At 42.4% G+C, this 24,211-nt stretch overlaps 1 protein-coding gene across 5 annotated transcripts in view; it reads right to left on the bottom strand.

The window, feature by feature from the left end:
- The window catches only part of Cacna1e (calcium voltage-gated channel subunit alpha1 E), a 471,717-nt gene that overhangs the window by 137,959 nt on the left and 309,547 nt on the right, over positions 1–24,211 (bottom strand). For all 5 annotated transcript variants that reach the window (XM_087906403.1, XM_085688095.2, XM_085688094.2 and 2 more), the window contains one exon: positions 12,847–12,950. In XM_087906403.1, coding sequence (XP_087762529.1) covers positions 12,847–12,950 — 104 coding nt within the window. The remainder of the gene's footprint in view (positions 1–12,846; positions 12,951–24,211) is intronic.

The following is a 24,211-nucleotide window of genomic DNA, read 5'->3' as shown; positions in this document are numbered from 1 at the left end:
TTACTTTAGAATGTATTTTATCACCTATAGAGAAAGGTCTGTTTCCCATTGTTCTTTGTATGAAATCTCTTGTCCCAAAATATTTAGATATATTTTCGAGTAAATCTCAACATATAGCATGTAATTATCTTCATTGCATTTGCTAATGCTACATTAAAGACTAAAATAGGATAAAGTTATCCCTGCACTTTGAGGTATTCTTTTTCCAAAATAGGGGTCGTTTTTGTGACTTAGCTAAGTTATCGCGTACATTTCTTAGCCTCTCCTGAGACAGGAAACAAGCTTGAAGAGCACAAGACTCTTCCTTCACTTTTGGTTGGGTTCCCAGCATTTAGAACACTGTATAAAAAAGATCAATACCCATTTCCTGAAGAACTAATCAAATGGTACATGTGTGGTTCTATTATTTAGGCAATCAGAAACCATAATGAGCAATGAAGGTAAACAAAACTGCAGCTAACTGTTTTGACCATGAGTAGTAGGCTAGGCAAGAGTGGGAAGAATACTCAGGGTCCAGCATAGTCCAAGATTCAGTTCACAACGCTTTCCCAAGTGGGATTAATATGTCTGGATAAACAATGAGGTGCAGAGGAGCAACAGGAAAATGTATCAAAACTAGATAAGGTTTCCATCTTTGATGAAAAGTATGATAAAGAGAATATTAAGGGTGGTGTACATGTTAAGAAGGATAGGAAAATGAGATAGTGAATCTAGTTTGGAGCATCCTAAGTCAGAAACCTAAGGAACAGCTAGGTAAAGGTGTACATTTGGGACTTGCATTGGACAGGTAAATTAAATCTCCAATCATCTTCTAGCAAGGGCATCATCTAAGTGTTACTTCAATTCATATTATTCTACAAGTAAAAATCGGTCCCTGCTCTGAAAAGGAGGTAGGGAAAATTGATTCTAAGATGGAAACATTCTTGAAGTAAGCTGAAATGTAGCCACCAAGTAAAGCAAATTGATATAATGATATAGTCACTTCCTAGGATCCTTGAATACATCACAGGGGGACAAAGACTAGAGAATATATACATACATGTATGTATATATCAGTCAGCACATGAATGTGTGAACATGTGTATATGCGTGCACATATGTGTGTACATGTGTACTATATATTACAATATTAAATTATACAATTACCTAGGAGATACCAGGACTATCACAGCTACTTAAGAATATAGCCAGCCAGAAACTTCATGTGTGGAAAAATCTTCCAATAGAAAATGGGGATGCTTTTACATTTGGCTGTTATCTTTATGACTAAAAGGCACTCAAGGATGTCCTGACTCAATTGGTCTAGCTTATCTTTAGGATGTATTGATCTTAATAAAATAGGATCTTATTGCATCACTTATTGTGATGGTCCTGCTTGCTGATTTCTTTTTCTTTACCTTTCACAGTTGGACCCAGCTCATCCAAACTGGCCTCTCAGGGCCACCTATGGGACTTTCCCAGATACAACTTCACTTTTATCTACAGCCATGTTTCTTCCATTAATGATTCTCCACCTTGGTGGCACCCACAGAATGTACCTGGCACTATCTCTGCTCTCCTCAGTACAGAAACACAGGCATGATTTCTTTTTTTAAAAAAAATATTTATTTATTTATTATGTATACAATATTCTGTCTGTGTGTCTGCCTGCAGGCCAGAAGAGGGCATCAGATTTCATTTCAGATGGTTGTGAGCCACCATGTGGTTGCTGGGAATTGAACTCAGGACCTTTGGAAGAGCAGGCAATGCTCTTAACCACTGAGCCATCTCTCCAGCCCCCACAGGCATGATTTCTATCATGGGCATGGAATGTTACATATAAGCAAGCCAAGGAGCCTGTCCCAACGAGGGTGCTACTACAATGGGAGCAACACATAAATTGTAGGTTATGTGTGCTATCTAAGAATGTAAGTTTTCTGGGTTGTGGGGGTTTTGAAATCCTCAGCTTCTAGAGGAATGGTTTATACCACTGATACAATATCCACGATCCCTAATAGGCTGGTACCTTCATCCTTTAAAAGAACTTGTGTCTGCAGTATCTGCCACATCCGCCATAAAAGAGTTAATATCCTTAGAGACAGATGCTTCAAGCTCATGTGAGAAAAAGATAAGCATAAGCAATTACCTGCAAGAAAATAATTACTAACAGCCACTTTAAAACCACAACTTTGTCTGGGAATACTGCTTAGGGGTAGCGGGATTGTTTAGCAAGACTCTTGGTTCAATCTTCAGGACCGGACAACTCAGAAATGATCCAAGAGACTCTCTTCTTTTGTTTTCTTTCTTAGCCCCAAACTGCTCAGCACCCAGACAAATAAAAACAATTCAACTTGTATGACTTGTCTACAGTGCCTGTAAGATCTCTAACATCAGTGACGAGGCTTTTAACTCAAGATAGCCGAGCTTTCAGTTTTCTACCATACAGTTATTTAGGGGACTGGAAGGGGCATGGTATTCCCTAAAGGGGTCTTTCTATATCTCAGCTTTCTTCAACTCAGAAAAAATTAAAAGACATTAAAATATGAAAACAAATCCAACTGCATGGAAAGACATAACCAGTATGAGAAACAAACCCCAACAGACAACAGTCACATTGATAATTTCAGTGCAAAGACAGCGGTGCATCCTAGGGAGGCAGGTTTAGTCAGGACATTGACCTCCCAGCCTCCGTTTCTTCCCTTGCAAACTTGGGTCAATAATAGTACCTGATTCACAAGGCTGCTATAAAAATTAATTGAAATGATTTACACAAAGTATTTAGCATAGTGGCAGGTATGACAAGTTCTCAATAAAAGTTAGGCACTTGACTTTAGTGTTAGCCTTAAATTCTATACAGTAATTATTAGTAATCAATTCCATAACAGACAGCTACAGAATACAACAGGAATATATGGAAGAAAGACTTTAACCTAACTGCAGAATGGGAGCAGGGGTATGGACCTGGAAAAATGTCGTGTAGAAAGTAAGACAAGCTGAGAATGACGAAGCTTTAAAAAACAAAGCTAAGGCTTACTCCAGATCACATGCGGTAGGAAAGCAATGACATTTCTAAGGAAATGCAAATGATGGAATGTCTAAGTTGATGTACCTATGAGGGACATGAGGACCCAGTCCATTTCTCCTATGACCTGAAGGTCACCATGGATGTTCAGCCTTAGGGTGACACTTGAAATCTCTGAGATGATGCTAACTGGTTCAATGAATGTAGCTGGTAAGCAAAACAGAATGCTCTTTCCCAGATAATACTGATTAAGTATTTATTGTCTTAATCAGTATTTAATATTAAGATACTAAATACTGAGAACTAATAATCTGATTTCCTCAATAATCCTATACATGGTAAACATTAGTATCTTAAGCCACAACTGGGTAAGTGAGGATACAGGAAGGTAAAGAGACTTGATTAACAGCCCACAGCCAGAAGAGGATGAAAGCAGAAAGAAAACCCAATGTAAGACTTAGAGTATTTTACTCATGCCTATATCTATGGCACAGAGTTGGAAAAGCACCCTAATCAGGAACCAAAGAGACCTAGGTTCTAGCCGTGGCCTGACACCAAGCAGAAGAATAGCTTCCTCATGTTCTCCTTGAGTTTCTTCATTTGTAACATGGAGGCCAGGAATAAACTACAAAGGGATAACAAAGAGTTCCTTTCTCGTGTATTTTTTAACCATACTTTAAGGTACAGTTTTGCCAACTGTCTTGAAGAAAGGCTGTCTTTTAACTTAGCTTCATATTTGACCCCATGGTCATACAAGTATGCTTCTAGTCAAAGTAGACACTATAAACTCCATTGTACTTGCTAGATCAGGCTTAAGATGAAATATTTTTCTACAGAATTGTCCTTGTTATCACTGATGGTCCCTTTTATAATCACCAAATTGTACTGTACCGGATCCTAGAAATAACATACCTTTCTGTATGTAACATGGGAACTACATGGAGTATGTGTCTTGGGGCATAGGTGTTTATACATAACAGACCTTATTTCAAATTCTGAGCCTGATGTTTAACAACTTCATTTATATAGGCAAGCTACCAACCTTCCATACCACCATTTCCTTGTTTATAAGAGGTGATAGCAATACCTCATAGGACCTTTATGAGGATTAAATAAGACAATGCATGTCGTGGAATTGGTACAACATTTAGTGCATGGCACAGACTCAGTAAATCACAGCTTTAAAGAGAACAACCTCAAACAAACCCTACTCTACTACAGTGAGTTAGCCAAAAGGCAGAAACTGTGTTCTGTTCTCTCAACCCAATAGATCCCAAACCTATCCCATTTCCCTCAAAACCTAACTCTTGCTTCTCTGTTCTCTCTCAGCCGCCTGGTAACTCAATTCAGAAATTCAGAAGTCACCAAAAGATTGTCCTGTGATACTCAGTGCGCCAGTAGCTCTCAGCCTTCCTAATGCTGAGACCCTTAAATAAGGTTCCTCCGGTAGTACTGACCCCCAACCATAAAATTATTTTTGTTGCCACTTCATAACTATAATTTGCTACTGTTACAAATCATAATTAAATATCTGTGCTCTCCAATGGTCTTAGGTGACACCTGTGAAAGTCATTTGACTCCCAAAGACGTTGGGGACCCATAGGCTGAGAGCCATTCAGCTACACAGTCACACATCTTATAGATCCTATCACCTCTCGGATCTGTTCCATCTTTCCCATCGTCACTGTATTGAATTCATTGAGTTCCTGCTACTCTCCAGAACTGCTGCCCACCAGCTTATCCCCCTATTCCCTGTCATGCTCCCCTGTAAATCTTAACCCACTGAATTTTCTCAATTCTAGCTAGCCGTTAGCTATCCCAAAACTGTGCAGAAGTGCAGAAGTGTTGTACTCTTCAGCTAGTCTCATTTGATATTGGTCCCCTCTAACTCCAATGCTTTTTATCACATGTATTTATTAGTAGAGAAGTCACATATGCCTGCTACAGCATCTCATCGGAGGTCAGAGGACAATCTGGGAGAGTACTTTCCTTCTACCAAGTAGATTCCGGGGAACTGAACTCTGGTTGTTGGGATTGGTGGTAGACACCTTAACTTACAGAGTCAGATAGCTACCCCCTAATTTTAATGCTTGCCCTGCTGCTGTCTTCCTACTTGATTACAAGTTCTCTAAGGAACTCTCAAGGACAAGTTCAAGCTCTCTGAACTTGTCTGATCTGATTCCCACAGCAACTGGCAGTGAGAACTTTATAGCATGGACTCAGCAATGGTCATCTGAGAAAACGACTGATGTCCACTGGTTGACTTCGGTGTTAGCATCCCTGTAACACTGATGTGTAACCAACCAAACACAGTTATTTTAGACATGTCTACTTGTCTTAGGGAGATCAGACACATGGTATATAATATCCAGCTAGAGGCACTACTCAGGATCTCATCTGGACTGCTGAACTTGGCATGGATAATTTATTTTATAAGGCCAGCAACCATTTGTCTCAAGTCAGGCCCAGGAAATGTTCAGTTCCCACCTCCTAATGTACAAGGACAGATGAATCAAGAGATCCAAGGTTGCTCTGAAGACACATTGGTTAGTTTGTTGCTATGACCAAGACCAAGACATAGATTTTATATTTGTGTCCTCAGCAATGCTTTGCAAATTGCTTGGACAGAACCTACATGGATGAATATTAAATAATAGCCTTCACAAGAATTTGAATTCCCAAGTACTTGAACTTAGACCCCATGACTTGCCTTTTTCTTTTCTTTTGCTTTGTTGTCAAAGAAGGTTTAATAAAAAATGAGTCTTGACAATGGCTGATACCTGAAAACTGACAGCAGAAATGGACAAGTAACTGACACCGGAGGAAATACAATTGTATGTGGCCAAAGCATATTCTGAATAACAAATCCTGGAAGCATTAATCAATTACATGTCTTAAATTATTTGCTTATTAATCTACAATCACTTTGTCTTATTCATCTTTGCAACCCAGGTACATAGTGGTTGTGTGTGTGTGTGTGTGTGTGTGTGTGTGTGTGTGTGTGTGTGTGAAACACTTAACAAATGTTTGCTAAATTGCAATGAATTGTTGAACCTAGACAGCAAATAAACTGGTACCAAGATAGGCATCTTCCATTTTGCTTTCTATGAAAAAGCTACTCCATTCATTAAAGGGATGCAACAGAAGAAGCCTTCCTCTAATATTAATAGTTCACCTCTTTCCATCAGCTTCAGAGCAAAAAGGTCTTTCCAGTGGGTCTTGGCATCTTCTCCCTCATATGTACAAAGCCACATCGCATACATGAAACCAGTGTATGAGAATAAGCATGGGATTGTACAAATGAAAATCTGAACCTAAACTTTGTGCTATGGCCAGAACAACATTCTGGGCAGCCTTTCTGGTATATATCTAGGATAATAAGATAAGCATTTAAGCAAAGTTTGAGCGACTAAGATCTCTAGCCCTGCTTCTGCCAGGAACCTATTGTAGACCAGCTCCTCTAGCTCTTTAATCCATCTTTAAAGATGCTGTGTGCCTACACCAAGTGTTTCAAGACGTGAATTAGATCTTGGAAGCAAAGTGCTCTGAAAACTACAGGATACTTTACATCTTGCATGAGGCACCTCATCGCTTCTGGGTACATCTATAAGTAGTCCTTGTTCTAACTTCCTTGCCCCCATTTGCAAACAGCATAATTACTGCCCCCCAACATTTATATCCCTCTTTCAGAAGCCCTGGAAGCAGTCGGTGGAAATGCTGGAGTAGCTCAGGGTCATTTTCTGTTTGTGTGAGCCTTCTGCCCTGTAGCCCCTGACAGCACTTCAGGATGTGCTTATGCAGTCCTGGTTTGTTGCCATGGAGACAGGAAGCTCTGCTTCTCTTCAAGCCTAAGCTAATGGTTTTCATCAAATCCTATTTCCTCTGAGACACGTAAAAAAATGCTACAATGCTTCTATCCATCTTTTCTTTTTAAATATGAAGTCAACAAACACAGCTCACAGGTTTTCATTAATGTCTGAACCTCTGGGGATGGGGCCTTCAGTCATTTGCATACTTGATGCCCAGGGTACCCTAACTCAATGTAGGAAGGCTTGGGTATCTCCTCTCATCACTGATTTCTTCACTCCTATAATCACATTGGTACATAATATTCAATATGCTCACAGGTCACTGCAATTTGCTCCCTGGAGACAAAATGTTCAAAGCTATATACCAGGTGGCTCAATGTCCGAATCCCAGCTAAACTCCAAGGAAAGGTTTCATCCGTTCTAGGAGCCCAGGCTCACTGATTCAGCAGCAGAGAAAGCCCATGAACCTTTCTATATACAGGATCCAGTAGTGTCGAGTCCTCTGTAGACACCAGTGAAGATCCTCCCAATGTTGAACAAGGGCAGCACCAGAACACAGGAGGAAAACAACCAGAACAGCAGTGTCTCTGCCCGGGCTTGCAGGTCCTTATTGTTAACATTCCTTTAAATGTCAGAATTTATTCACACCAGCTGTTCCCAGCTGCCAACACCCTTTCCTAGGTCTCAGATAGTAAAGAGGCATCTGCCAAGTCAGTAGTTTGACGTCTTCTGATCCAAGAAGACGGTCTCCCAGCCAGAGGGGAGCTGATGGCCACAGAACTGGCTCAAACCAAATAGTCACAGGATGATAAGAGCTTCTCCCCAGTGTCCTCATTTCTTCTCCTCTGCCACATTTCTTACTGTGATGGTTGGACTGGCACAACTGCATCCTTGCTCTCCCCCATCCCGTGTCAGCCCTTCCCTGCTGATGCTCGATGATGGTAGATAACTGTCCTTAGACCCTCTGTTCATCCTACACCTGTTTGATGAGAATTTTGATGCAAAATTTAAGGTTTTTATTTTTTTCTCAGAGTCATGCACATAGAAATTTAAAAGTCAAACAATTTTGAAAGATCGTAATGAAGAAATAGCAGCCCTCTGCCTCACTTTCCCAAGCCCAGAATCTCACTCTCCAGAGGTTGCTGCTTTCAACTCTTCTGTTTCTTCTGGTATTCATTTCAAATTTTCTAAATATTATACTTAAAACACTACTATTCCTTCATCTTTCAATTTCAGAAACTGCTTAATGATTTGCTTACTGTGGAACCTAAGATTTTGGTCTTTGATACCCTATTCTCTTCCCCACACTCAACCTCCCCCAACCTAATGAAGGCAATCGCAACACCGTGAGAGGCTAGCTCTGACTTCAGCATCAACAATGGAAACCAGGTTGGCAGCCGAGCTGCACAGAGCACTCACTGTGCTTCTCTTTCTTTAGAAGTACTACTTCTGCATATTGTGAATTAAATGCTTAAGTTGGGATAACGGGGGAGGGGGAAGAAGAGAGACAGAGATGAATAGAGAAAGAATAAATACATTATTGTGTGTGTTTAGTTTGGACCAAAACAAATCACAGGACCATTTAGAATATAACACACCAGGGAGTATATTAGTTTTACTTGTCTCCTAAAGATAGCATTTTTAGAACCCTCTGTCACCCTATTTAAGTTTAATCCTGGTACCATCTCAGTCACTGAGAGTTGTCACCCTAATTCTATTTCACTACAATACAGGGGATTAATCCCTTTGTCTTTGTCTTCTACTGGATCCCTTGCTTGTGCTTGTAAGTATCATGTGTTTTTCTTCTTGCTTTTTTGAGGTTTATTTTATTCTGTTTTATTGCGTTATTTTATTGTATGTATGTGACTGTTTGCCTGTGTGCACGTCTGTGCAGTGAGTGTGTGCAGACCCTGCAGATGTCAGACAATCCTGAGCTGCCACGTGGGCCCTCTCTGAAACTTTGAACTATCCCCCAGCTCCATGCTTCTTCATTCTTGTGATTCATGCTCTTTAGTGACTGCTTCCCCAAAGGTACCTGACAACGTTGCCATTTGGTCCCCACAGGTAACTGGCACTCAGGCTAGACAGAGAATTTGATCTTGAAAGTCGTTTTCCTGTTAGGAAGTTTTATGAACTTCTATATTGTCTTCTAATTTTCATTGTTGCAACTGGGAAGCTCACTGGCATGCAATTCTTTTTAAATAAACATTAACCCTATCTCCCATTGGCAAAAACTTTCAGGACATTCTTTTCTCTGTTGGTCTGAAATTCATGGTGATTCACTCGGTGTGATTTCCTCTAACTGGATGGATGCTCTGATGCTCAGCAGACATTTCCGTGGTTAGTTTATACATCCGCATTCTATAGCCACACAAGCTATTACAACATTACCAATATATAACTTTTCATGTGAATATATTTTTACAAACATTGTCTCCTTGTTTACACTGAATCATTCTTAAGATACCCTATACTCCGTGTACACATGGTATCTGTAGCTCTTAATTGCTACATCACATGCCATGGTATACATCCAACGGTTTACAAATCTAATCTCCCAGCTTGGGACACCCAGGATGCTTCCCATGCCCACTGCCAAGAAACCACCCTGGACAGAACATCTTTACACATGTCTCGACAGTTCTTTCAATGATGAGTCTTTTGGCTCTGGTAACATCTGTCATATTTTCCTATGCTGATTCTTCCTTTCTATTTCATTGTTCTTTTTTTTTTTTTTGAAAGTAATTTTATTAAATTATAAAGAGTTTCCATTTACGCCCCTCCTCCCAACGCCCTCCCACTCCCCCCCTCCCTCTTCTCCTCCCTCTTTGTCCCCAAGGGCAGTCAGGGTCTCCTGCCCTGTGGGAAGTCCAAGTTCCTCCCCCCTCCCTCCAGGTCCAGGAAGGTGAGCATCCAAACAGACTGGATCCCAAAAATCCAGTATATGCAGAGGAAACCAGTCCCAGTGTCATTGTCAATGGCTTCTCAGTAAGACTGCAGGCCAGCCACATTCAGAAAATCCGGCCACATTCAGAGAATCTGGTTGGATCACATGCTCGTTCAGTCACGGTCCATCTGGCCTTGGTAAACTCTCATTAGATCCGACCCCTTGTATCAGTGGGTGATAGTATCCCTCGCAGTCCTTCGTCATTTTCTTCCTTCCATTTGGATCTTGGGGGGCTCAGTTCCGTGCTCCAACGCGGGCCTCCATCTGTATCGTCATCCAACGCCAGATAGGAGATCCTTCATTGTTCTTTTTATTTGAACTCTCTTATTAAAATGTTGGATCAAATGTAAATATTTTGAAACAAGGCCTTACTCTATAGCCCAGATGGACCTTGGAAATCTGAGTCTCCTGCTTCAGTCTCTCAAGTCCCGGGATTACAAGTACGCGTGCGCCATCATACCTTGCTCTTTGAGTCAGTAACTGTCTCTACCTATGCTCATCTCTGTCTGTCTGTCTATGTCTCTGTCTGTCTCTGTCTCTGTCTCTGTCTGTCTGTCTCTTCCCTACCTCACTTTCCAAGTAGTAGCTTCAACTTTACACTCCCACTTTACTATCTTTTGGTTTGATTACATTTTTATATGACCTTAACTTTGCATACTTTTACATCAATTACACTTTACATATAGTTCCAACAGCTCTTCTTAATCTCATCATCTTTTTGTGATAAGATGTTACTTTGTAGATGAAATTATTCCCCCCTCTCTCTCTCTGCTGGCAGGAAACGTGGATTTTTAAAAGTATCTTTTACTATGTGCCTCATTCATACTCAGGTTTCTTTTATCTATTCATTACGTTGCTTAGGGACTTTCATTTGGGACATTGTCCTCAAATGCTGATGACCCCTGGCTGTGTGTTCACACTATGAGCAAGGCTGTGAGTGGAAACTCCACACCCATCACTGGGTGGAGTGAAGTAAAAAAAAAAAAAATCCATTCATAGTCGAATTCCTAGAACTCCTGAGTGTTACCTTATTTGGAAAAAGCGTCTTTGCAGATACAGCAAAGTTAAGTATATTCAGAAGAGATCAAACTAGATTATCCAGTGACGCTAAATCAAATCACAAGTACCCTTATAAGAGCAACACCGAGGGAGATGACAGACATGGGAAGAGGAAGGGGCTGTGTGGGTGCTCAGGGAGAGACTGGAGTCATGACACAGTGATAATCCAAGGGATGTCTGGGTTTACTAAAGCTGGAAGAAGAAAGACAGTTTGCTCAAGCCATTGGAGGGCACGTGGACCTGCCCAATCTGGAACCTGCAACTCAAAAACTATCAAGGAATAAAATTCCCATTTACACCTGAGTCATGATAGTTTCCTGTGATAGCCAAAGGGAATGGACATAGCTTTCCGAGGGTTGATTTGATGGGAACCTATTTCTCTAAGCTCATCAGACTGTGATAGATAGGTCCTTCCTCTTAAAAGAGAATTCTCACAGGAGAATCCTCTAGACTATTGCCAGATTGCTGCTTTTCTGAGAAAACAGAAGTGAGCTGGGGAGTTGACATTCAGCTTAGGCCTGTCACTTAGGCCTCTTGTTTCCGTGACAACGTCAAGCCCACCCTAAGATGCAGCAGGTGTCTCTGCTCTAGCCCTTGCTGGTTTACACCTCACCAGAGAGTCCGCCTCCTCAATTGCTTAGGGGTGTGGCTAAGTGGGGCAGACACTTGCCAGTGGTGTCTAGAGAGTGAGTGGGTAGTACGGATTTTTAATCAATCTCCTGTTTTTAACATCACGTACATTCCAATTCTCGGGAATATATGTTGTCTCTAATTCCCGAGCCTTTATCAGGCTGAGCAGGAAAACCAGTTTGCCTATTTATTGTCATTTTCCACTAGGAGCCCTTAAACTCAGCTTCTACAACTACCGGGGCATTAACCATTTGCTATATTAAAAGTTTTGTCCACATTCTCATCTGCTGATATTCCTCTCATTTCCTTGTTCTTGTGCCATTTTAGTGTACCTTTCCTCTAGCCGTAGAGTTCCAAAAAAAAAAAGTCCCAACTTCTTTCAATGTGTCACATGTAAACACAAAGATACTTTTCCAAACTATCATTTGAAGAACTTAAGCCAATTGACGAAACCATTCCCATCATCACCACCACTACCCCAATCCTGCTCAGTAAGGTGTAGGGTTTCCTACAATATTTAGCTGGACTGACCTATCATAAAATGTCATAGTTTAGCCTCTTTACACCCCATGCCATGTCACATTTCTTCATCTTCTCTAGCATGTTTGTCTCCGTGTACAATGTTTTCATATGTTATTCTAACACTTAGCTTATCCTCCACCCAATTCCCAGTCCTATTTGACACCAACCCTAATGACTTCAAACTGGAGAGATTTGTTTCTTCTCTCAAACGAATTATTGTACTTCACATTGTTGGTAAAAACAATATTTGTTCTCTCTGTTTCCAATAACAAAAATGTCTTCTCGGCAAAGCATGTTAGACACTGGGCAATAGAAATTGGTATAAAAGAATTCAAGTCATAAACATGAGATGCGATGTCCAATATACTGCAAAGCAAACAGTTTTTCTTTGTTTTTGATTTTGTTTTTTTGAGGTAGAGTTTCTCTGTGTAGTCCTGGCTGTCCTGAAACTCGCTCTGTAGACCAGGCTGGCCTTGAACTCGTAGAGATCCACCGGCCTCTGCCTGTGGAGTGCTGAGATTAAAGGCATGCACCACCACTTGGGCTAAGCAAGCATTTTTTGAGAATAAAATCTATATCTTCTTTAACTTTACATCCCTAACAACGGGACAGGGTTTGGCATAGAGTCATTGCATGAAGATTCGGATGGATAAATGAACTCACAAGATACTTTGTTCAGAATTCTTCATGACATAAAGCTTTTTAATGTCTAAAAATAATCAAGGCAATTAGAACAATCATTTGTTACTGGACTGAAGCAGCTAGAATGACATTGGCACAGTGTCCTCTAAGTGGTGGTTCAGTGAGTAAAACTGTCCCGAATCAGGAGGCACTGGCTCTCACCTAGTAGCCCATGAGAGAAGAGTGAGACTGCTTACCCTGAAAGCACTCCCAGGACCAGGTTGAGAACAAAGAAGGATCCAATGATGATGAGGGGGATGAAGTACAGCCAATTCCAGGTGGCTCCTAAGGCATCATTGGTCTGAAAGAAAGAAAAATGGGTTCTTAATATTTAAAGCCATCTGCAAGAAGCAAAGCCTACAGTCTGGCGGCTTCATACAGAGGGTGATGTAACAATCACAGTGTGATACAGTTAAACATCATCTCATCCCCATTCCCATGCCACTTTATTGTAAGACTAGTCACACTCTGCCATGTGCCTAGTGAAGGTCATATCAGCAGCTCGATAATATCCTGAGTGGGAAAATTCTAACACCCTTACTTAGAAGATATGAAAACTGAATATAAAAAATGCCAAAGTGTATTTCCAAGGTTATAAAAAGATGAATTGGCTTCTTGGTAACATGTATTCTCAACCTTTGCACTCTTAAACAAGATGGATTATCAAAATACAAGGGCAGGCTGTGCCCATTTACCCTATCCCATGGGTGTTAGCAAAGCCCTCAGTAGAACTGCTTAGAAGGAATTAGGTTCACTCTGTTTCCCAGCTCCTGGGGTGACTTTTCTTCTTCCATCATGGTCTTGTATTACAGAGCTGGTCTAGGTCTGACCCCAGCAAAGCCCTAGGCACAAGAAGGACTCTATCTAGATTTGAAGAGTCTTCAGATGATGAGATTGTCTGATCTCTCCCCTTTTCCTTCTCCCCTAGCTCATACTGATACAGAAAAGTGGAAAAAAGCACAGAGATCTGTATTATGAATTCTTATGCTTCAAGTTGGATACAAAATTGCTGAAGTACCCAGAACTGGAGAAAGATGACAAGTCATATATTATGAGACCCTTGAAATTGAACTCAGTAAATACTGAGTTGCTCTTCTAACATCCTTGTCTCCCAACAAAGAGCTCTTTTTGTTCCCTGGCTTCTCCCTGCCTAAGTCTTTTCAGAGGGATTTTCTGGATTTGTACTTCACATATGCAGACCTTAGAACCCTTCTCCTAACCCAACCTCCAATGCATCACTTTCAATATCAATTTGAAACTCACAATAGATACTTTATCCCCATTTCTTTTTTCTTTTTTTTTAAATTCCCATTTCATTGGGGAAATCAGAACCATCAAGAGCAAATGCCATAGCTGAAACTAATGTGCCGACTTAATTAAAACCAGAGTTCAGAATGTCTAAGACAAGTGTTGACTCATCTTTTGATGTTCCTCTTTCTCCTTCTTACCACTCGACCTTGAAGATATATTTTACAGTGATTGTCCCCATGTATCTTGTGCACTTCTTTAATCCAACCTTTTTTCTCCCCAATTATCTCATTTTTCTTCTCCATTCAGTGTCAAGCTACATAATATATCTGCCGATTGATCACGGCTGCTGTCACTGGACACTCAGATCGTCCATTAAAAAGGATCTCCAAGCCAAGCCCTTTTGGCAAACTCGTGTTTTTTGTTTTGGCCCTGCACTGATTGCAGATGAGATGAGTGAAATTGAAGTTGAATCAAAAACTCAACACAAATATATAAACTATCAAACAGTTCTAACAACTGAGCGGAGTGAAGAACTGCCAGCGTCAGTGTCTGAGACGTAGGTCTTTGGCTTAACCAGGTCTGGGTTAGATACAAATAGAAAGGACATGAGGCAAATCTCATCAAAAGTCATGTCCCATCATCAGAAGGAAGATGCAGAACCAGATGCTGAGAGCCACCGGGGCTGTGAAGGACGGGGAAGCGGACGTGTCTAAGATGGCTGAAGCAGGGGCCTTGCTATGAGCTAAGGAGGAGACTGATGATCCTTGCAGAGCTAGCTCTGCCTGTCTTCAGGATTAGAAGTCAAATATTATTTGAAGTCTAGCTCACTTCAGTGGTTTGCTAGTGGCTCCAGATTAACACAATCTCTACGCGTTATGGTTTTACCAGTCCCTTCCGATGTTCCTTGGCAACAGCGGCTAAGTTTACACCAAGCACCCAGATCAAAGCTCAGCTGCTCATAAACATACCCGTATCGGCAGTGGCAGTGATGGAATTGTGGCTGTTGGGGCATCTCTCATCTCCAACTGAGCTCTGGTGGAAGAGCAGCTAGGACGGCTACAGAGTTAAACCCACGTAAAACATTGTGTTCTCTGTGGGCTCCACATTGCTGTGATTTATCAAAGGTAATGATGGCATTTTGTGGAAAATGGGTTTGGTAAGCGGAGAAAGCGAGGGGATACAGCAGATTATATATGTCTCCCAGGCAGGGAGAAGAACTGTGAGAAGATATATTGCTGACTTTATGGTGCCATTTCATAAACTTTCTTGGTTGTAAAACTTTTTTTCAAAGAAAACCTATTAATACATCAGAGAATATGTCCCATAAGACATAGGGATGAAAGAATGCCCCTTATTGGCTAAGAGTCTGGAATGTGCTTCCTAATTCTGCAACAAAACACTCATGATGAACTGTGTTGGTCCAGTCAGAGCTGTGTGAGAATGTTTGGGATTTGCTTTTAACTATCTGAATACTTGAATATCTGGAAGGCTACAAAGACTTTGGCACACACAGAAGTAATTAATTAATAAACGGCCACACGTTGAATATGATGATTCCCTTGTTAAAAATAGACCAATACAAATCCATTCTGATAATATGCTCCATCTGTGGAGTTTTCTCTCAATGGCTACATGTGTCATCTACCTCAGCAATGGAACATCCTGGAAGAAGAAAACGGAAGAAGGGAAAGAGAAAGGGAAGCACATAGCTGTGAAGGCGTCAGCCCCAGCAACATGGAGCCCTGGGGGTTAAGGAAACAAGTGACAGCTGAAGAGGTTCCTCAGGAGAGAGTGGCTTGACAGCACCCACCCTTACTGGCAACCTTTTCACACTGTCGCTGCTTTCTCTCCCCACCCAGCTCCTGTCACATAGTTTTCTGTCTGCCCTTCCTCCTCCGTCTTTTCTGACCAGGTGGCTTCACATGCTTATTGTATGGACCAACAGCCAGCAGATGAAGGGGACACTCCTCATCCGAGAGTGGGCAAGCCAAGGCACTTCATGCACGATTCCCTCCTTCAAAATAGCAAGGTTCTTTCTGAGCGTTCGTCTCCTTCTGATTCATCATTATTAAAAACTTAAAATTGTCCAGTGTAGGAGACATGTCTACTAAAGTATATTTTGAGATTTTAAAAAGAAGCAATCAACAACTTTGAAGGCAGCCAGCATCCCGATAGAGCGCAAAGTGGGAGTCAGGATGCTACTGCCAGTGTGGCTGTGAAGTATGGTCATTTTCTCTTGTGCTTGGACACGTGACTCTCTCTAGATGGGGCAGGAGGTCACAGCCTGGAGAAAAGGAGAAGCTCTCCCTTTCATTCTTTCTTCACCGTGTCTGTGACTGTCACAGGGCTCACGGGGCACCTTGTATATAGGATACTCAAACCTTATAAGAACATGAGACAGCCCTGCTAAGGTCTTCAGGTAAAATCCTGAGGCATGAGACTGTAGCTTCCAGTGTATATTCTGCTAGATTCCGACCCTAGGAGAGCTACAAGGGGGAACCGTCACCACCCAGACCTCCAATAGGGAACAATTAAGTGTGAATCAGGCCTTTCTCTGAAGCGAATGCTACCCAGAGCACAGCAGCCTCTTCAGACCACACCCATGGAACACCTGCTACAGTGATTAACTTTGAACTGAGGGATGCCTGGGTGGCTGATGAAGCTTGGTCTATGTGATATGTCATACCCAGAGAAAATTTGCTTGTAGATCAGAGACTAAGTAGGAAGACATCCCAACAAGATTACAGGTGCCTCCCACTTGCTAGGGCTTAGACGGGAAACGAAAAGATGCAATAACAGACCTTGCACATGCTCAAACAGTGTTTCGACTCCTCCCTTAGAGCTGGATGCTGTTTTTCTCCTGACCTTGGGCACTAGAACTCCAGCTGAACTTGACATTAGGACTTGTACCAGTGCCCCCCCCCCCAAAAAAAAACTGTGGGCTTTTATTTGGCCTTGGTATAAGGGTTGGACCATCATCCTCCATCGTTCCAAAGCTTCTGATTTGGAGGGCGATGTGCTGCTGGTTTCACTGGCTTGCAAACAGCCTCATGTGCACTTCCTAGCCTCTAATCAAGTACACCAGTTCTCCTACTAAACCTTCTCCCTCATGGCCTATTGCTTTTCCCTGGGGCACCCTAGCAGGCCCACCATCTGACAGCTATCAGAGGAGAGCTTTTCACTGGATCTCTGTCCTCTTCTTTAAGACTGATGCCCCTACAAGGCACAGTGATTTCTCTGCCTGACCCTTCTCCTGGTGCCACTCTGGCTGTTTCCCCTCCTTCTCACCTGCCGCTTCACTGAATGGCACACACGTGCACACGTGCACATGACAAAAGTGATGACAGACAGAGAAAGAAGTTCGGGGGTGGCAGCCCACCTGCACGGGAGTGCTCGGCAGGTACCCATCCTGACACTGTGGGAACGCGTTTCTCTGGGAACCTGCCTGATTGGGGGTGGTAAGCTCACCCACTCCCTGTGTAAACAGGCACACATGGCAATTATCACATTAATCTTTGGGGGGGGGGGCGGGGGAGATGCAGGAAGACAGGGCAGGAGGAACCAGACAGAAGAGAAAGGTAGGAATGGAAAGAGTCAAGAAGAGGGCCCCCTGGTTTTCCTGCCTGAGGATGTATGTGTCGAACCTTCACAGGGTCCTACCCAATTCTCTGGAAAGCCTGCTGAAGCACCCCCCAGTCATGCCCCTGCTTCTCCGAGCAGCTCTGAGCAGAGAGGCTGTACTACCCCTGATTCACTGATGGCTTGGAACACTGAGGTATATTCTTTCCCAAAGGAGCAGGATGCAGAATTCTTCACAGTCTTTGGGGCACCCCATTCCCAGGTTGGAGGCAGCTGGAAGACCCAAACCAGACTGCAGCAGGTTTCCTTAGCGGGAACACAACTTCCACTTGTGGTCAGGGGATTCTCTGCCTGACTTTTGCCCTGTGTGTTACCACAGCCTTAGCCCCCACTTAGCAGGTGCCAGTGGGACTTCCCAAGCTGTGACAAAAGAAAACATCTCCAGGATTTCCAGATGGTTTGCATGGATGGATGAAAAATAGCTTCAGACTAAAACCCCTGGCCTCAGGGCTCCATCTTAATTAGAGATCTTCAATTTCACTAATTATTAATAGCTCAGGTTGGAAGATGGTTGGAGCAGCCACCAGGCTGTCAAAGGAATTCGACCATTTGTCTCAGCCAACACTCCTTTCCAAGGACTCTGCTAACCACACCTAAGAAAAGGAGTGTGATGGCGGAATGTGAATATAAATGCGATTTCTCAACAAATACCTCTGTCATGGTTCTGCATCAGGCAGGCTATTTCTCACCAAGTGACGACTCCTCCTCGTCCCCCACTTCCTCCTAGCACCAAGATGAGGGCCTCCATCTTATCCCAGATGACTGAGATTCTCTGTTCAGAACACAATTTTATCCTAAAAACTCACAAACTACCTACTAGGGAGGAAATTCTTTCCTTTAAAGACAAGCGACCAGCAAAACAGCCCCAGTCTTGGCCACCATGGGACTTGTAGTAGAAGAAGGGGTACCCGTGGGAAATAAACAAACACACAAGCACAATTCCAAATGATGGCGGTGTTGATGAGACCGTGGGGGCGGATGGTGGACTTCACTCTGGTCAACAGGCAGGGAACGGTTTGTTTTAGAGAAAGAATCATATGAATGAAAGTGGGGCACAACAAACATCAAAAAGCAGACGGGTATACAAGAAGAAAAAGGGGTTCCTTCTTTGAATGAATGCTACTGCCTTGTAGTACCTCTTCCTGCCCAATCCCTTGTAGATATTCTGAAACATAAAAAAAAATAACAGGTAACCTCTTAGATGAATCTTTCCACAGTGTACATTACTACAACCAGTATCCCACAGCCCATGGGCTGCTTTTAGCTGTCATTTTCCTTCCTTAAATATAACCAAGTACTGACTTCTAGAACTGTCCATCAGACCATATTCACTGGGTTACTGCCATGAGAATGCTCCCTTCCATATGTTAAACCATCCATAGGAGCCAGCGGTCTTGGTAAGACAGAGTCTGTGCTGCCCCAGCCAGGCTTCCTACCTACAAAAGTACCCATCCCCCAACTGCTGTGGGTGTTAACTCTGAATAGTTCTCATACTGGCCTCTTTCTTCCTCCCACCGCAGAAGTCTATCTCTGGCTAAAAGACCAGCTTGACCATGAACTTCGTGGCCTCATGGTGATAATGGGGGGTGGGGTAGCCAACAGCTGCCTGAACTGAAACAGCATTGATAGTGCATCTCCTTCCACACCGAGTGAAACACTGTTGTGATGTGTCCACACCCTGGAACTGTCTCCAAAATAAGGCTGACACCAGCACTTTTGAGACCACACCTCTACCTCGATTTCCCTAACTTAGCTACTTTGCTCCCACTCTTTCAGGAATCCCCTAGCAGCAATTCCTCTCTGATCACTTCAGTAAGGATCTCTATCCCAAAGTCCATTTCTAAGGACCCTGACTTGAGGCATTTTATCCCTTCCTCAGCAGGGCTGTAACTAACCTTGCTAGGAAGCACCCAATTCACAGCTGCTCTGTGGCATTTTTAACAGAGCCATTGTATGTCTGCCAACCCATGGTTTAGGAAAATAATACAAGGTATAGTGGATCTTACACGCTGTTGGATATTTTGAATCCCACACATGGGTCATTGAAGCTGGTTTCCTATATGCCAGGATGAAAACTATGAGCTAATCTGAGTGAATCTATCATTTTCTAGAATAAACTGAGGCCCAGATAATGAGACTGACTCCTTGGAGGACACAGGGAAATTACTAGAGAGCCTGGGGCCACAATCTTAGAGCCACAGTGGCTCAACTTCTTAAGAATCAGACTGTTTTATCCAGTAACATTAGGAGTCCTGAAATCAATCACACCAGTACTATCGCTACCTAAGGCCCCAGTTCTCAACCCGTGGGTTGTGATCCCTTTGGGGCTTGCATATCAGATATTTATGTTACAATCCATAACAGTAGCAACACAATAATATTATGGCTGGGGGTCACCACAACACGAGGGATTGTATTAAAGGATCAAAGTACTAGGAAGGTTGAAAACCACTTTTGTAAGAAAAAACAAACACAAATAGGAAAGCTCACACTGGGATCCTGCAATTGGAAAGCAACAGTAATCTTCCCAGCACTCAGTAAGGAAGAAGAAGAATGGGGAAAACAGGTAAGAGCAAGGACAGAAAGTTGCAAGTTAGGCGCAAGCACTGGCTGTCAATCAGCCAGGAGGCGGAGCCTATTGATTCAAGGAGGCAAATCAAGTCATTTCATTATGTCTCAAATCCTCGAGCATATTTCATAAACATGCAAAGTTCCTCCACACAAACAAGTCCCAAGGCAACATCTGACTGAACCAGGAGCTACTACGAGTAAGTAAGTCTCTGTCTGCATAGTATTGTCAGCCCAAGACCCCTGACTTTTCCCCACTGGCTTAGATGGTCAGTAATGGTCCAGTTACACAAGTAAACTGCAATACTAGCCTTCTGACTTTCAAAGCACTTTGCGAAGTCCCCATATTCTACCTACTCATTTAGGATTTAATCTTATATAGGGCCATACTCCCCATCATTACTCTCTATGGAATTAGTCGAATCATGAGATTTCATCTGTAAACTATGAAGTTTAAGGGCATGAGGGCGATAACCTCTGCTCAAGGTTGAGGCTATGAATTCAGATCTGTGAGCTGCGTGATTTAATCAAAGAGAAAAGTTAGAGGTGTCAAGCAAGTCAAGCAGGGTTTCGAGGGACTATTCTTTCATCTAGACTTGGAGAAAGAAATTTTCTATTGGCTAATCAGAAAGAAGATGTTCCAAGGAAAGGGAGATAGATGGGAAGAAATCTACAAGGGTTGCATAAGCAGTAGCAAGTCAGGCAAGATGAAGCAAAAAAGAGCCAGGCTACAGGGGACCCTCATTGGGAGCCTGAACTACAGAGATCTGCCATTCTCCAAGAGTCCTTCCTTTGTCGTTCCTTCCTCTATCTTCTCGTTCTACCAGACCCTGAGTCCTCTCACACTGGGAAACTTTGCTCAGCATCTATAAGGCTTTCCCCAAGCACATTACTCCAGGATTTTCCTTAGCAGTTAGGAACACCTCATAGTAGTACATACATTCATTCAACATGGCTGAGTAGGTACTGTGCATAAAAATCCATGAGAAAAGAACATAGCACTCAGGGGCTTTGGTATCCATAAGGAAGCTAAGTCAGAAGTTAAAAAAATAAAAAACAAAACAGCAACAAAAAACTAGCAAGCAAGCAAACAAAAACACCTGCAATTGAAAATTCAGCATTAAGTGCTACACTTAGACATTTATCCAGGCTTATTTTAGATCTTTTTATATGTGTTCTGTCTCTTTTACATACTCTCCCTCCTTTTCCATTATGGCTAAATTTGGTTTTTAGAGAAAGAATTGTGTCTTACACTTCTGTGTGCATTCTACCAATGCCTAGAATTTACAATAGAAAGGACCTCATCTCATATTTCTGTGTGTACTCTACTGATGCCTAGACTATAACTCTTCAAACAGGAGATTCTCAGTAATGTTGTTGACTAATAGAAGATTATAAATCTGCTGGCATTCTTCTGCCTCACAGGCCTATATGAGTTTCCTTCCCTGGAAATAAATAGATGACTTGTAAATGCCGTCTCTGTTGACATCCAGCAGGGACACCTAGCTAGCTTAAATATTCAGTGTAGTATATAGGAGCAGACACCTAAGGAAAAAAGCTCCAGATAATCACTTTCCTTGGCTTTCATCCTTCCTTTTCATTAGATTCTAACAGAAGGAAAACTAATTTATCATGGAAGATATCTGTGTTAATTAATGACTGTGCATCAAACCGTAGGTGATACTAGCTAGCCTTGCTGACTTCCTGAAGAAGCTTAGGGTGATCACTTTATTTGTGTGGCCCTAGGAAGAACTCCTACTTTTCAATAAGAATAGCTTGATAGCAAGGGCCCAGGTTCATGAGTTTTTGTTTCTCCAGAACTCAAGCAAGTCTGGAAAGCATGCTCAGTAGAGGCCACTGGATACTCCAATGCAGGAGACCTACAGTCTGCTTCTCACCTAAGACACGAGAGGACCTGGGTGAAATTCTCCAAGATGGTGATGACACATCAGTCTCCCATGGCATACTGGGCTACATGCATGTACATGTATGCACAAGGTACCACCCCTTCCCCTCTCACAGCCACTGGTGAACTTAGGGGCAGTCAGAGTCTAACAGCCAATCCCCTTCATCTGTGAGAAGTCTCATGTACATCACCAGTGTCCTATAACTCTCACTAACTCCTGAACCCAGTGACTATCTAAAGGGGAATTCCTCCTTTCAGTAGACGTCCACGTGAGACAGCAGATACAGGTTTAGTCCCATTCTGGCTCAATATGCCTCCACACACCCCTTCTCTCAGGTTCTAACCTACTTCTTCCTAGTCTTCTTTTCTCAGCCCTTGGGTTACACTCTGGTTCCCTTTGACGCTTTCCCTCATAGAAATTTATGTTGATTTCTCCTTTTCCTCTAAGATGAATTCAACCCAACATTTCTACCCATACATCTGAAGCAGAATACAGACAATAAAATAATAATGGCCAGTATTTTCCCAATCTGGGAATGTTGGAAAGAATTCCTTTGCATGTTTACTACTCCTGGCACAACTTTCTAGCACATGCAGATGGATTGTGAGAGAGCCAAAGACAATGATACTCTTATCTTGAGATAAATCATTAAAATATCTTTAAACATTTTCCTGTGAATTAGACACCAATGTTCCATATAATTGAAGAGATAAACTAGTTTTTACTTCCTCTTGTTAAGCATTTACTCTGAACTGGACACTCAGCCAAGAACATAGCATATACTGATCTAATCAACACCTATACATTAAATACAAGCAAAGCAACCTTAGTTCTGGAAACATAGCCAATCACTCAGGGCTAATGAAGTCATGGATCTTGGAGAACCTACTACTGCCATTTTATTAAACCAGTATGATCCATAACTACATTCCACATGTTCATCCTTAAACCCACTGATGAGTACAATTCCCATCCCTCATCAAGGAAACATCTCTTTTCAATAGACAAGAGACCGTAACAGAAAACCACAACTGATCAAAATGCAGAATGGTAGACCCAAGACTCAGCTGGTAAATCTACAACACAACTCCTCCACATAAGGCACAGGACTGATTTCAGAAGAGGGAGCGGGAAGGTTGTAGGAAACACAGGAACAAGATTTTGCTGTGAAATTGCATCTCCCAGAAATATCGGAGATGCTACACCCATGAAGCCTCACCAACATGGCCGCCTACACCTGACCTGGGCCAGGACACCAACAAGTATGTTAACATGAAAGTGGGAAAGCACCAGAGATTTCAACCCTAGGCAAAGAACTACAGGCAATGGGATACTGAGAGCTGGAGAAACAGTCTTCCCAAGGGAAGAACACACCGATTCATCACCCAATAATAAATGGTGAGCCCTGAATGCACACACATACAAGTAACATTATATGGATGGAACAGATTGTATTCAATGTGTTTAGAGATACATACACACATACTCAGAGGGACATTCTCCCACACACTCTCATCCCTGTATGTATGCGTGTATGAGTATATACAAAGGCAATTGAAGAAAAAGATGCCATGAATTTTAAACGAGCAAAGTGGGGTACAAGGGAGCAGCTGGAAGGAGGAAAGGGAAGTGAAAACAACGTAATTTTATTATAATCTCAAAAATGAAAGGGATTGGCTAAAAGTTTCCTGGTTAATAACCTAAAGAGCCAGCACCCACACCTGCGTCTGCTCTTTTCTTGAGCACTACGCTGTGTTACCTGGGCCTGTGGGTGGGAAGAGACAGAACTACCAGTGTTGCTCCCACTTGGAATATGTCTGAGAACAGAGCTACAGGTGCAGGTGTTCACAGAAGTAACGCCAGTAAGAGAAACCATTTTTGACTCTCAGTTCTGTGGCTTGTTGTACAACTGCCACTCTGTTACCAGAGAGATCGTGTTAGTCTTCAGAGATGGGAGGGGGAGGGAGGTGTTGGGGGTAGATGTCATTTCTAACCAACCTAGCTTCTCTCTCTATCTATCTATCTATCTATCTATCTATCTATCTATCTATCTATCTATCTATCTATCTATCTATCTTCCCACCACCACCACCACTGCCTTGTTAATATACTGTATCAACTGTCCTGGACAAAGCCCCTAGTGTGTATGAGCCCAACCTAAACTATCTAACTTGTCTCTCCTAGTACCTTCTACATA

The sequence above is a fragment of the Myodes glareolus genome, chromosome 5 (assembly GCF_982192425.1).
Source record: "Myodes glareolus chromosome 5, mMyoGla1.1, whole genome shotgun sequence".
NCBI lineage: Eukaryota > Metazoa > Chordata > Mammalia > Rodentia > Cricetidae > Myodes > Myodes glareolus.
This window is presented reverse-complemented; position numbering and strand designations above follow the sequence as displayed.